Raw genomic sequence first — 15,169 nt, 5'->3', positions numbered from 1 at the left:
TGCCAAACACTAAAGCATGATATTATAATAAATCTACACCCTATTCCCTACGTAGAACACTACTTTAGACCTGGTCAGAAGCACCGTAGTGCACTACGTAGGGAATAGGGAACCATTTGGAACAGAGACAGTAATTCCCCTGAACATCTTCCTCTTCCTCATCTGGTTTCTTGAACAGCCCTTCACTCCTCCCCTCTTCCTCCCCTCCTCCCTTTTCATTCTATTCTATCAGCCACACCACTAGCTCACCTCCACACAATACATTTACAAGTTAAAGACACACCTTGGAATAAATAACAAAGGAAAACTATTACTAGATGAAGTTTAGTGTTTTTTATTATTTCCCATCACCATAAATCATATTTAATCACTGAACAGTAGCAGACCTAACTTCATCTGTTCCTGACTCTGGATAGTGGATTAAAAAGACCATCAATCTCCAATGATATTAAAGTACTATTCTGAACATTACTGATATACTGAGTGGCAAGTCAAGATATCTGCTGGTTTTATTGTTTGGTCAATAGCACCACCTGCTGGACAGGTTTAATGTTGCTGGACTGAGCAGTATGGGAGGATGAAAGATGACACATTTAGGGCCGGTTTCCTGGACATCTACATTGAACATACTTTTTAGTCCAGGACTAGGATTAATCTGTGTCTGGGAAACCAGTCCATATAGTTTAGTATAAAGTAAGTGATACCAGCTTGTAGTGGGCTGACTAGTCCTGAATTGTCCTTTAGTTCCTGGACCATTTTCCATGCAGCTCCAGGTGACAGAGAACACATCAATTAGGACCAACAAGCTGATCAATGATACTGAGGAGAATTACATAGAGACAGAGAACCAACTGAGAAAACATATCAATGGTTCTGAATGACAACCAATACACATCAACACCAGACATCATGATTCATGGAAATGTACAAGATTAAAACATTGCAATTACTAAAATATGAAAACATTGAATTATAATTCATAACATCTTCTGAAGATCAAATCAGTTAAATCATTGTCGATAAAACAGAGCAGAATGAATCATCACATCTGGGGACCATCACCACCAACATGACTAGTATCTATGTGGACCCTACTACAGTTTAACCAGCTCAGCTATAGACTACACCAGCATGACTAGTATCTATGTGGACCATACTACAGTTTAACCAGCTCAGCTATAGACTACACCAGCATGACTAGTCTCTATGTGGACCCTACTACAGTTTAACCAGCTCAGCTATAGACTACACCAGCATGACTAGTATCTATGTGGACCCTACTACAGTTTAACCAGCTCAGCTATAGACTACACCAGCATGACTAGTCTCTATGTGGACCCTACTACAGTTTAACCAGCTCAGCTATAGACTACACCAGCATGACTAGTATCTATGTGGACCCTACTACAGTTTAACCAGCTCAGCTATAGACTACACCAGCATGACTAGTATCTATGTGGACCCTACTACAGTTTAACCAGCTCAGCTATAGACTGCACCAGCATGACTAGTATCTATGTGGACCCTACTACAGTTTAACCAGCTCAGCTATAGACTACACCAGCATGACTAGTATCTATGTGGACCCTACTACAGTTTAACCAGCTCAGCTATAGACTGCACCAGCATGACTAGTATCTATGTGGACCCTACTACAGTTTAACCAGCTCAGCTATAGACTACACCAGCATGACTAGTATCTATGTGGACCCTACTACAGTTTAACCAGCTCAGCTATAGACTACACCAGCATGACTAGTATCTATGTGGACCCTACAACAGTTTAACCAGCTCAGCAGTATCATTATAATCACAGAGCCAAATCCCAGGATAGAGGGGCTGAGTGAATGTGGTCTGGACTCTGTGGAGGAGGGTCATTGTGTCAGAGACACTGTAGAAGGACAGAGTACCTGCCTTGTGATCCAGGTACACTCCTACTCTGGAGGACTGAGGGCCTGATACTTTAGTCTCAACACTATTGTGTCTGAAACAATAATCACCACTACAGCACTCTAAACTCCAGGACTTGTTATTGTGTCCAAATATATTACCTGTCTCTGTTCTGCTGATGTCTTTATATGAGACTGCTGTAACAACATCACCAGTCCACTCCACCTCCCAGTAACAGCGTCCAGACAGACCCTCTCTACACAGAACCTGCCACTGGTTGGTGAATCTGTCTGGATGGTCAGGATATGGTTGGACTTGGTCTGTATAGGTCACCTTTCTGTTCCCTTCAGACAGAGAGAGCTGTGTGTGTGCTGTGTTTGGGTCCAGTGTGAGCTGACAGGAATCTGGGAGAAGAGCAGAGACCAATGAGGGGAGTCAGAACAATAAGTTAAGTCAGATACTGTATCTACCCTGTCTTTGATTAGAGCACAGCAGAGATCAAATCAGAGAAATATGAGGAGTCAGATAGATACCCAGTCTTTGATTAGATCTACTATTGCTATATATTTCTAGAGGGATTGTTAGGAGTGTCAGTAAAAAGATACTGTTAGTTACTTCACAATAAAGAGACTCACATTGTAACAACTGTTCTCTGGTCTTGGGCTCTGGAGGCAGTACAACATCCACTATATTCACTACAGACACACAAACACATTGACAGAGAGAGGGAATGTTATCATCAGACCATATTCCACATGTATATGACTAGTAGGGAACTTTCAATAGTCTAAAGTTGATGTTCTTATTGTTTTCAACACACCTGTAGTGGAGATCTTGGTCCATTCTCCTTTAAGGAAGTCTTCTAGTTTCTCTCTCAGTTCAGACACAGTCTTACTCACATCTCCAAAGTACTGAAGAGGACGGACAACGATGCTGGGTAAGTCTGAAGATACACTGATACTGGAGAGAGACTGATAACTCTGGAGAGAGAGAGAGAGAGAGACTGATAAGAGAGAGAGGGAGGAACAGAGAGAGAGAGAGAGAGAGAGAGAGAGAGAGAGAGACAGAGAGAGAGGGACAGAGACCGAGAGGGGAACAGAGAAGGACAAAGAGGGGGAGGGACAGAGACGGAGGGAGAGAGAGGGACGGACAGAGGGAGAAATAGGGACGGACAGAGGGAGAGAGAGACACGGACAGAGGGAGAGAGAGGGACGGACAGAGGGAGAGAGAGGGACCGACAGGGACAGAGAGAGAGACAGGGACAGAGAGAGAGACAGGACATAATAACATAATGATGTAGATGAATAGTTTCACATGAAGTTAATTTCATATCACATGTAACAAGACAGTTTAGTTACCTGGAGGAAATGGATGTGATCCTCTGTGTGTGAGAGCTGCTCCAGCTCAGTGCTTCTCTTCCTCAGCTCAGCTATCTCCTGCTTCAGTTGCTCCAGGAGTCCTTCAGCTTGACTCACTTGAGCCTTCTCTTGGGCTCTGATCAGCTCCTTCACCTCAGAGCTCCTTCTCTCAATGGAGCGGATCAGCTCAGTAAAGATCTGATCACTGTCCTCCACTGCTGACTGTGCAGAGCGCTGTTGAGAGAGAAAGCGAGAGAGAGAGAGAGAGAGACAGAGACAGAGACAGAGAGAGAGAGAGAGAGAGAGAGAGAGAGAGAGAGAGAGAGACAGAGAGAGAGAGAGACAGAGAGAGAGAGAGACAGAGAGATGGACAGAGAGAGACAGTAGGTACAGTATCCTCTCTGCACCTCATTCAGAACGCTGCCACCCTGCTCTCCAGGTCCACCAGGCCTTGTCCCCCCTCCTGAACAGGCAGGTACAGATCACCTCTTGGTCCTGCTCTACTCTCCTCCCTCCTGGACAGACAGGTACAGAACACCTCTTGGTCCTGCTCTACTCTCCTCCATCCTGGACAGACAGGTACAGAACACCTCTTGGTCCTGCTCTACTCTCCTCCCTCCTGGACAGACAGGTACAGAACACCTCTTGGTCCTGCTCTACTCTCCTCCCTCCTGGACAGACAGGTACAGAACACCTCTTGGTCCTGCTCTACTCTCCTCCCTCCTGGACAGTCAGGTACAGAACACCTCTTGGTCCTGCTGTACTCTCCTCCCTCCTGGACAGACAGGTACAGAACACCTCTTGGTCCTGCTCTACTCTCCTCCCTCCTGGACAGTCAGGTACAGAACACCTCTTGGTCCTGCTGTACTCTCCTCCCTCCTGGACAGACAGGTACAGAAAACCTCCTGGGTGAAAAATCTGTAAATCGCCTTTTTTAGGCAGATTTAGTCACTTAACCCTAGTGGCTCTGGATAAGAGTGTCTGCTAAATGACTCACATGGAAACTTAAATACAAAGTTAACTAGATATAATTTGAGTCATTTATAGCCTGGTACAGATAGTAAAACGACATTAAATACAACGTTAACTAGATATCATTTGTGTCATTTATAGCCTGGCACAGATAGTAAAACTACATTAAATACAACGTTAACTAGATATCATCTGTGTCATTTATAGCCTGGCACAGATAGTAAAACTACATTAAATACAATGTTATCTAGATATCAACTGTGTCATTTATAGCCTGGCACAGATAGTAAAACTACATTAAATACAATGTTATCTAGATATCATCTGTGTCATTTATAGCCTGGCACAGATTGTAAAACTACATTAAATACAACGTTATCTAGATATCATTTGTGCATTTATAGCCTGGCACAGATAGTAAAACTACATTAAATACAACGTTAACTAGATATCATTTGTGTCATTTATAGCCTGGTACAGATAGTAAAACTACATTAAATACAACGTTATCTAGATATAATCGCCACATAACTTATGTCGAATTTAAAAGACACCGTTACCGTTACCGTTAGCTAGCTCACAACGTCTGTTACACTGTAACTTACCGGCAGCCTCACATAAAAACGTATTGGTTAACAAAGCTTTGATTCTGACCAAAGTCTATAGTAGTGAAAAGTCTCTCTCTCTATTGTAACTTACCACAAATTGCCATCATAGCCTATCTACATGAATGTGTCCTGTCAGAGTCTTTTCCTCTCCGTTAACCGTTAGCTAGCAGTCTCGAGCCACAGCTGACGTTGACCACAATGAGCTACAAGTAGGACTGACGTCACTACCGGTGCAGCAGCCTCTGCAGCAGCAGCCTCCCCCGGGTCCTAGTGCCCACCCGGTAACACGGTTAAGATGCGATGGAACGGTTAACGGGAAAACAACAAATCACAGAGAAAATATATTGACTGATATATTGAATTGTTTAGGGTAGCTTTAGCTTTGGCTTTAATAAATTCAGAAAATACTTGAAAACCAAAAGAAAAAAGAATAGTATCCCTCCTCAGGAACCACAAAACCCTCACAGACCAACTTCTTCTTCTATGATATAATGGCGGTCCACAAACCAACCATAAAGGTGCATGGCGCCACCTACTGTGCTGGAGTGTGTTCAATCACGGTTTACAACATTTCTAAATCCTCCTACCTAACTCAGATCTTCTGAGAAAATAAAAAAGAGTCCTAGTAACTTCTAATAGACCCTCCCCCATCCCCCAAATCTCTTCCAAACCCCCCCCCCCCCTGTCCAACCTCAATGACCCTACACTTCAATCTTTCCCTCTCTTCAACATCCTTACAACAATATAACAACACATGCTCCACCGTTTCATTGACCATACCCTCCAGACACAAACCATTCACATGCTGCCAACCCGATGTAAGGACCAGTTCAATGTACAATGTCCTAAACACAATCGAGTAAACACCACCTCTTCCTTCCTAATCTGACCTTTGATCCTTGGTCCACCGACCTTTAGAGGACATATAAATGACGTCCCTTGTGCTCAGAGTCCCATCTCTTCTGCCACACATCTATCAAAATGTCTCTGATCTTACATTTGGCCTCACCTCTACCCAGTGGAACATTAATATCAATTATATCTTGTTTCAAAGCTCTTTTAGATAACTGGTCTACAATTTAATTTCCTTCCACACCTGAATGTGCTGGGACCCAGCAGAATCTCACTACTACACCCATTCTCTCAATTCTCCATAATAACATTGATACCTACAACTGTCCAACCAAAACCACTGCCTTGTCTACTAGTATATTCCCAACAGTCATCTAGAACAGTAGCAGTGGGATGCTCAACCTCACAGCCTTTCAACCCAATAAGCTAATGACAATTTATTACGCCGTATATCCAAAGGCATCTCACCTGCCTCCACTAGTAAGACACATACAGATGTTGATTTAAATGCACCAATACATATCCTTAAAGCTATATACTGGATTCTGTCCAGCTTCTGAAGACAAGTCTTTGCTGCTGTTCCATAAACTATACACCTGTAATCAATTGTTGTCCTGATCAGAGCTCTATAAATATCCATCAACGATTGTCTGTCAGCACCCCATTCATAACCAGAGACCCACACAACCAACTACCACGAAAGTGATGGAATGAGAGAGAGAGAGACATCGTTACAACACTGTACATAGACATAATATAACGTTTCTTCTTCTTTGGAGTTTAACGGTGGTTGGCATCCAATATGTTGCATTACCGCCCCCAACTGGACTATAATATAAATCTATTTTACTTTGTGATACAAAATGGGAAAAGGGGAAATTATGATTATACTAAGTAACACCATTCCAACTAACCCTACACTCATTAAAAACCCACTACCCCATTCCACTACTTTGACCCTATCTGCTCCTGCACCATGCCAACTAACCCTACACTCATTAAAAACCCACTACCCCATTCCACTACGTTGACCCTATCTGTTCCTGCACCATGCCAACTAACCCTACACTCATTAAAAACCCACTACCCCATTCCACTACTTTGACCCTATCTGCTCCTGCACCATGCCAACTAACCCTACACTCATTAAAAACCCACTACCCCATTCCACTACTTTGACCCTATCTGCTCCTGCACCATGCCAACTAACCCTACACTCATTAAAAACCCACTACCCCATTCCACTACTTTGACCCTATCTGCTCCTGCACCATGACAACGAACCCTACACTCATTAAAAACCCACTACCCCATTCCACTACTTTGACCCTATTTGCTCCTGCACCATGCCAACTCACCCTACACTCATTAAAAACACCACTACCCCATTCCACTACTTTGACCCTATCTGCTCCTGCACCATGCCAACGACCTGGGAGGACGGGACACCACCACTCAACACACCCTGTAACTCTTCTGAAGTCAAATCTCGTATGACCAAATACTTCTCTGCAGCTGCCACAACAACATCTATTGTCTGTGATTTAGGGCAGATCAGGATCCTTCACCCCCATCATCCTCTACTTTCTTCACTGCCTCAGCAGTGACAACCTGTTCCCAACAGTGGGGTCAGTGGGATTGGAGAGGGGCCCTTTCTCTCTCTCTCTCTCTCTGATTGGAGGAGAGAAGTGAAATGGTGTGTCTCCTCTGGTCAACAATACTCACCTTGAGAGATTCCACATCCTGTTGGAGCTTCTTCAGCTCCTTCTCTCTCTCCTGGAATCTCTGCTGGACCTTCTGCTGACTCATCCCCAGCTGCCTCTGTGGAGAATCACTCTTCAATGAGCTATCAAGCTTTATTAGTCCAGCAGATCAATAGTATAGTCATGTGACATAGGACCCATAGAGAGGAAGGTCTACAATCCTGGGGAAGTCCCTTTACAATATGATATTATGTTGCTATGTGAATGATTATAGTTTTTATGGTAGGCCTACATGTATCAAGGGGTTGAGACTGAACTTTGGACTCATAAAAGGCCATTCAGAATGATAATAGTGTTTGACTTTAGAAAATGGTGATACATTTGGAGAATCTCGGTTAACATATCTATATACTCAAGGTTTGTGTTCATATTTGTGGATCCATTTCATTTGAATGATCTCATATTCATACAGATTTAGTTCCTACTGTATCTTTAATTCTTTGTTTATCAGACAGTCACCAACAAGTTGTTCTGGTCTTACCTGTTTCTCAGTCCTCTCTGCTGCAGCTGACACTGTATCATGGCCTTTATGTTCATCCATCACACACATCAGACAGATACACTGCTGATCGGTACGACAGTAAACCTCCAGCAGTTTGTCATGATGAGAGCAGATCTTCTCCTGTAGTTGTGCGGTGGCTTTGACCAGCTTGTGCCTCTTCAAAGCACGAGATTCATAGTGAGATTGGAGGTGAGTCTCACAGTAAGAGGCCAGACACACCAGACAGGACATGAGGGCTTTCTGCTTTCTGGTCCCAGTGCAGACATCACACGCCACATCTCCAGGTCCAGCATAGCACAGAGCAGGAGGGGGAGCAGCCTGGAGTCCTGTCTTCCTCAGTTTCTCCACCACCTCAGCCAACATGTTATTTTTCCTCAGATTAGGCCTTGGAGTGAAGGTCTCTCTGCACTGAGGACAGCTATAGACCCCTTTCAGAACATCCTGATCCCAGCAGCCCTCAATACAGCTCCTACAGTAACTGTGTCCACAGGGAATAACGACCGGCTCTTTCAGTAGATCCAGACAGACAGAACAACAGAACTGGTCCTGGTCCAGCAGAACTCCCTGTTGAGCCATTTGGACGGTTGTTTACTCTCACACAGACAGACGACACAGAGACTCAGATCAGTTTCGTTTTCTCAGAAGAGACTTCGTGAAGGGGAGGGACTTCCTGGTTCTGCCAGAGGGCTGGGGTTAGAGGGAGGGAAGGAGTGAGTGAGAGAGGGAGGGGTTAGAGGAAGGGAGGGAGAGAGTGAACTGCAGGCAAAGTTGAGGAGACAAATATTTTAGTTCCTAGGTTAGGACCCTTAATATGGAATAAATTAAATAGAGTGGTTAGAATATATAAAGGGTAACAGTTTCTATGAAGTACATATCTATAATGCTTTTAATGAATGTTGTAATGTCTTAAACTGATATGCTGTGATACTAACTATAAGCGTCCATAATAACTCATACGTGGTTGTAAAACTGTACAATGTGTTCTAGATAATTAGCTACAATGGGGGGAGGGGGGACTTTTGGCCTTTCTAGGGAGTTTTTCCCAGCCACCGTGCTTCTACTACTTTCTAGGGAGTTTTTCCCAGCCACCGTGCTTCTACTACTTTCTAGGGAGTTTTTCCCAGCCACCGTGCTTCTACTACTTTCTAGGGAGTTTTTCCCAGCCACCGTGCTTCTACTACTTTCTAGGGAGTTTTTCCCAGCCACCGTGCTTCTACTACTTTCTAGGGAGTTTTTCCTAGCCACCGTGCTTCTACTACTTTCTAGGGAGTTTTTCCCAGCCACCGTGCTTCTACTACTTTCTAGGGAGTTTTTCCTAGCCACCGTGTTTCTACTACTTTCTAGGGAGTTTTTCCTAGCCACCGTGCTTCTACTACTTTCTCGGGAGTTTTTCCCAGCCACCGTGCTTCTACTACTTTCAAGGGAGTTTTTCCCAGCCACCGTGCTTCTACTACTTTCTAGGGAGTTTTTCCTAGCCACCGTGCTTCTACTACTTTCGAGGTAGTTTTTCCCAGCCACCGTGCTTCTACTACTTTCGAGGTAGTTTTTCCTAGCCACCGTGCTTCTACTACTTTCTAGGGAGTTTTTCCCAGCCACCGTGTTTCTACTACTTTCAAGGGAGTTTTTCCCAGCCACCGTGCTTCTACTACTTTCTAGGGAGTTTTTCCTAGCCACCGTGCTTCTACTACTTTCGAGGTAGTTTTTCCCAGCCACCGTGCTTCTACTACTTTCGAGGTAGTTTTTCCCAGCCACCGTGCTTCTACTACTTTCTAGGTAGTTTTTCCGAGCCACCGTGCTTCTACACCTGCATTGATTGCTGTTTGAGGTTTTAGGCTGGGTTTCTGTACAGCACTTTGTGACATCAGCTGATGTAAGAAGGGCTTTATAAATACATTTGATTGATTGATTTTTGATATTTTTCAATCATTTCATCAAAACTGCTCACGCGCGTCTGCGTAGCCAGGCGCTAAAATAGAACTTGATTTTGTGTGACTCAAAATGGGTCAAAATTCTACAAAAAATCCAGGGGAAAAAAGGATCTTGTTTTCAAGAAAAATAACAATAACAAACTGTTTATATCCCAGGACAAATGAGCTAGCAACAGCAATCTAGCTAGGTAACTAGGACAAATGAGCTAGCAACTGCAAGCTAGCGAGCTAAATAGGACAAATGAGTTAGCAACAGCAAGCTAGCGAGCTAAATATGACAAATGAGCTAGCAACAGCAATCTAGCTAGCTAAATAGGACAAATGAGCTAGCAACAGCAAGCTAACTAGCTAAATAGGACAAATGAGCTAGCAACAGCAAGCTAGCTAGCTAAATAGGACAAATGAGCTAGCAACAGCAAGCTAGCGAGCTAAATAGGAGAAATGAGCTAGCAACAGCAAGCTAGCGAGCTAAATAGCACAATGAGCTAGCAACAGCAAGCTAGCTAGCTAAATAGGACAAATGAGCTAGCAATAGCAATCTAGCTAGCTAAATAGGACAAATGAGCTAGCAATAGCAAGCTAACTAGCTAAATAGGACAAATGAGCTAGCAACAGCAATCTAGCTAGCTAAATAGGACAAATGAGTTAGCAACAGCAAGCTAGCGAGCTAAATATGACAAATGAGCTAGCAACAGCAATCTAGCTAGCTAACTAGGACAAATGAGCTAGCAACTGCAAGCTAGCGAGCTAAATAGGACAAATGAGCTAGCAACAGCAATCTAGCTAGCTAAATAGGACAAATGAGCTAGCAACAGCAAGCTAGCGAGCTAAATAGGACAAATGAGCTAGCAACAGCAATCTAGCTAGCTAAATAGGACAAATGAGTTAGCAACAGCAAGCTAGCTAGCTAAATAAGACAAATGAGCTAGCAACAGCAAGCTAGCGAGCTAAATAGGACAAATGAGCTAGCAACAGCAAGCTAGCGAGCTAAATATGACAAATGAGCTAGCAACAGCAATCTAGCTAGCTAAATAGGACAAATGAGCTAGCAACAGCAAGCTAGCTAACTAAATATCCATGAACGTTTCATGTCCACCTGTTCTCAAATTAATATAGTTGGTTTTAAGAGTTCGTTTTGATATTTCAGCCTGCTGGTCCTGATCATGTCTGGTGTGGATGGACAAAATCAACATCCCGGTGTAGACAGCATGTTAGGCATACGGTTATTAGTGTGGTTAGGTTTAAAATCACGTTTTAAGAAGATCAATTGTATAATTAGGCGATCACTTTGTGGCTGTGGTAACTAGTGACGACCCAGCTCAGCTGATGCTGCCAGTGAATCTGTGGTGCTGTCGCTAAATCACTGAAGCTGGAGACTCATATCTCCCTCACTAACTTGAAGCATCAGCTATCAGAGCAGCTTACAGATCATTGCACCTGTACATAGCCCATCTGTAAATAGCCCATCCAACTACCTCATCCCCATTTTGTTATTTATTTTATTTATATGTATTTTTCTTCCTTCTCCTTTGCACCCCAGTATCTCTACTTGCACATTCCTCTTCTGCACATCTACCACTCCAGTGTTTATTTGCTAAATTGTAATTATTTCGCCACTACGGCCTATTTATTGCCTCACCTCCCTAATCTTACTTCATTTGCACACACTGTATATATACTTTTTTATTGTGTTATTGACTTGGTTCAAATACTAACACACATTCAGTTAATGGCTTAGTGATTACGGTAGTTGAACAGTTGGGTGTGTACTGGCTGGAATAATGAGCCTGTACACCCAGTAGGACCAGGAATGAAGAACGGTAGTGTAAACTGTAACTGTAACTGTAAACCTATGAGCCAACTGGCCCCGATGCCCTGTTTCCTAGGTTGAAGAATGTATGGCATTCTAGCCTTTAACTCACTGGCTATCACACTGGGGTTTTTAGTGTATAAAAACAGAACTTGAAGTAGAAGCTCAGGAAAGACAGGAGGCAGTGAAACCATCGTCCAATCAGAGTTATACGTTCAGAAAAGAGAAATGGTGGTGAAATCTCAACTCTGAATCCTGCTCTGGGTCACTCTGGGGACTCTATGGCTTCAGAATCTCTTAGATGGTGAGTTATCAGACTCATTTATAGTTAGTGTTATTGTCTTTAGATATTTTACATATTCTGTGTCTTGAATGCCTTGAGTAGATATCCAGTTACATAATTAGTATGTTATATAATGTGATAGAATACCACAACAGGTTCTGAGTGGAAGTCCAGTTACATAATTAGTATGTTATATAATGTGATAGAATACCACAACAGGTTCTGAGAGGAAGTCCAGTTACATAATTAGTATGTTATATAATGTGATAGAATACCACAACAGGTTCTGAGTGGAAGTTCAGTTTGACAATCTTTATCAATATGTAAATGTTCATATGCAATGGTCCTGAGTGGAACAATATATTTTTTCTCATAATGAATCATTTAAAAGGAATAACATTTTTCTCTCTCAGACGTGTCTGGTGCCAAACATGGCGATCTTCCTACCCAGGGCCAATCCCTCAGTGATGCCAACCTGATGTTTGAGGTTACACTTCTATTAGCCTGGTCCCAGATCAGTTTGGGATGTCTTACTGACAACGACCATCAAAGTCAACAAGAAAACACAAACAGGTCTGGGACCAGGCTACACTTTAATGGGCATGTTGTCTTAAACTCTTTGTTTTTCCTCCGCTCACCCATATCAGCTCACTCCTAAACTTCTTTCTTATACATATGTTATTATCTACCCACATTTCACTGATCGTTAGTTTCTTTCCTCTCCATATAGTTCTTGTTGGGTGGAGTAGAGATCGACAAAGACAACAACATCATCTTGCTGGACCTGGAGATGGCATCTATGAGGCAGGGACGGGCCTTCCTGGCTCGCATCAACCACAACATCCCCAAGACCCTCTCTTCCATGGAGCAGATGGTGAAGGACCTGGAGATGGCATCTATGAGGCAGGGACGGGCCTTCCTGGCTCGCATCAACCACAACATCCCCAAGACCCTCTCTTCCATGGAGCAGATGGTGAAGGACCTGGAGATGGCATCTATGAGGCAGGGACGGGCCTTCCTGGCTCGCATCAAACACAACATCCCCAAGACCCTGGAGGACCAGAGAGGGGCTATCCCTCTGGCTGCACCCCGCTTTGAGAGCCTCATCCTGGGCATAGTCTACTCTGCCCACCAGGCCAAGCTCCAGGAGAGAGAAGAGGACCAGGAGAAATGGGGAGTGGTGCTGAAACGTTTAGCTAATGTTACAGTCAATTAACTGCGTAGACCGGAAGCCATCACAACATTTACTTAGATTTGAATACAGACTGTTCATTAGCCTGGTCCCAGATCTGTTTGTGCTGTATTGCAAAATACTATAGGAGTTGGCAAGACAACACAAACTAACCTGGGACCAGGCTAACTATTCATCAGTTTAAGGTACCAGGCTAACTATTCATCAGTTTAAGGGACCAGATTAACTATTCATCAGTTTAAGGTACCAGGCTAACTATTCATCAGTTTAAGGTACCAGGCTAACTATTCATCAGTTTAAGGTACCAGGCTAACTATTCATCAGTTTAAGGTACCAGGCTAACTATTCATCAGTTTAAGGGACCAGATTAACTATTCATCAGTTTAAGGTGAAGAATAAATACACAATCAAGTTCAAGATCAAACTTCGCTTTTTTAATACAGTATAAAAAGTTTATAAAAAGTAACAATTTATCACCAGAAACAGAGGTATATAAAACATCTGAAACACAAGATATATCTTTGAAACACTGTAGAAAAGTGATCAATGTTGAGAGACATATTTTAAACATCTGTGGATTTTATGTTGTGTGGAGTCAAAGTCACGATTGTCCCTGTTTATAACAATAGGAATGGAACATTTTCAATAAAACACATGATTTGAACAAGAAAAAGGTAACAGATGACAAATGCAGACAGGTAACTGACTAAATTAAAGGAAATAAGAGTAAATGAGGGATACAAAGTATATTGAAAGTAGGTGTTTCCACATTGGTGTGGTTCCTGAGTTAATTAACAAATGAATGGCCAATCAGAGTTGCACACCTCATGTAGCCTAGTCCATAGTCCTATATGTTTTAATAAGGTTAGTATCACACCTCATGTAGTCTAGCCCATAGTCCTATATGTTTTAATAAGGTTAGTATCACACCTCATGTAGTCTAGCCCATAGTCCTATATGTTTTAATAAGGTTAGTATCACACCTCATGTAGTCTAGCCCATAGTCCTATATGTTTTAATAAGGTTAGTATCACACCTCATGTAGCCTAGCCCATAGCCCTATATGTTTTAATAAGGTTAGTATCTCACCTCATGTAGCCTAGCCCATAGTCCTATATGTTTTAATAAGGTTAGTATCACACCTCATGTAGTCTAGCCCATAGTCCTATATGTTTTAATAAGGTTAGTATCACACCTCATGTAGCCTAGTCCATAGTCCTATATGTTTTAATAAGGTTAGTATCACACCTCATGTAGCCTGGCCCATAGTCCTATATGTTTTAATAAGGTTAGTATCACACCTCATGTAGCCTAGCCCATAGTCCTATATGTTTTAATAAGGTTAGTATCACACCTCATGTAGCCTAGCCCATAGTCCTATATGTTTAAATAAGGTTAGTATCACACCTCATGTAGCCTAGCCCATAGTCCTATATGTTTTAATAAGGTTAGTATCACACCTCATGTAGCCTAGCCCATAGTCCTATATGTTTTAATAAGGTTAGTATCACACCTCATGTAGCCTAGTCCATAGTCCTATATGTTTTAATAAGGTTAGCATCACACCTCATGTAGCCTAGCCCATAGTCCTATATTTTTTAATAAGGTTAGTATCACACCTCATGTAGTCTAGCCCATAGCCCTATATGTTTTAATAAGGTTAGTATCACACCTCATGTAGCCTAGCCCATAGTCCTATATGTTTTAATAAGGTTAGTATCACACCTCATGTAGCCTAGCCCATAGTCCTATATGTTTTAATAAGGTTAGTATCACACCTCATGTAGCCTAGCCCATAGTCCTATATGTTTTAATAAGGTTAGTATCACACCTCATATAGCCTAGTCCATAGTCCTATATGTTTTAATAAGGTTAGTATCACACCACATGTAGCCTAGCCCATAGTCCTATATGTTTTAATAAGGTTAGTATCACACCTCATGTAGCCTAGCCCATAGTCCTATATGTTTTAATAAGGTTAGTATCACACCTCATGTAGCCTAGTCCATAG

The 15,169-nt window shown here is 42.6% G+C and overlaps 1 protein-coding gene across 1 annotated transcript; it reads right to left on the bottom strand.

Annotated features, from left to right (window-relative positions):
• Nucleotides 1-1,719: 1,719 nt before the first annotated feature.
• On the bottom strand, nt 1,720-8,558 carry LOC120040996 (tripartite motif-containing protein 16-like). Its single transcript, XM_038985964.1, has 6 exons — nt 7,925-8,558; nt 7,406-7,501; nt 3,249-3,482; nt 2,711-2,870; nt 2,526-2,585; nt 1,720-2,294 (listed from the first exon to the last, which is right to left on the bottom strand). Exons 1-6 carry the CDS (start codon nt 8,519-8,521, stop codon nt 1,774-1,776), a joined length of 1,668 nt encoding a protein of 555 aa, XP_038841892.1. The 5' UTR covers nt 8,522-8,558; the 3' UTR covers nt 1,720-1,773.
• Between the last annotated feature and the right edge of the window lie 6,611 nt (nt 8,559-15,169).

The sequence above is a fragment of the Salvelinus namaycush genome, unplaced genomic scaffold (genome assembly GCF_016432855.1).
Source record: "Salvelinus namaycush isolate Seneca unplaced genomic scaffold, SaNama_1.0 Scaffold4, whole genome shotgun sequence".
NCBI classification, from domain to species: domain Eukaryota; kingdom Metazoa; phylum Chordata; class Actinopteri; order Salmoniformes; family Salmonidae; genus Salvelinus; species Salvelinus namaycush.
This window is presented reverse-complemented; position numbering and strand designations above follow the sequence as displayed.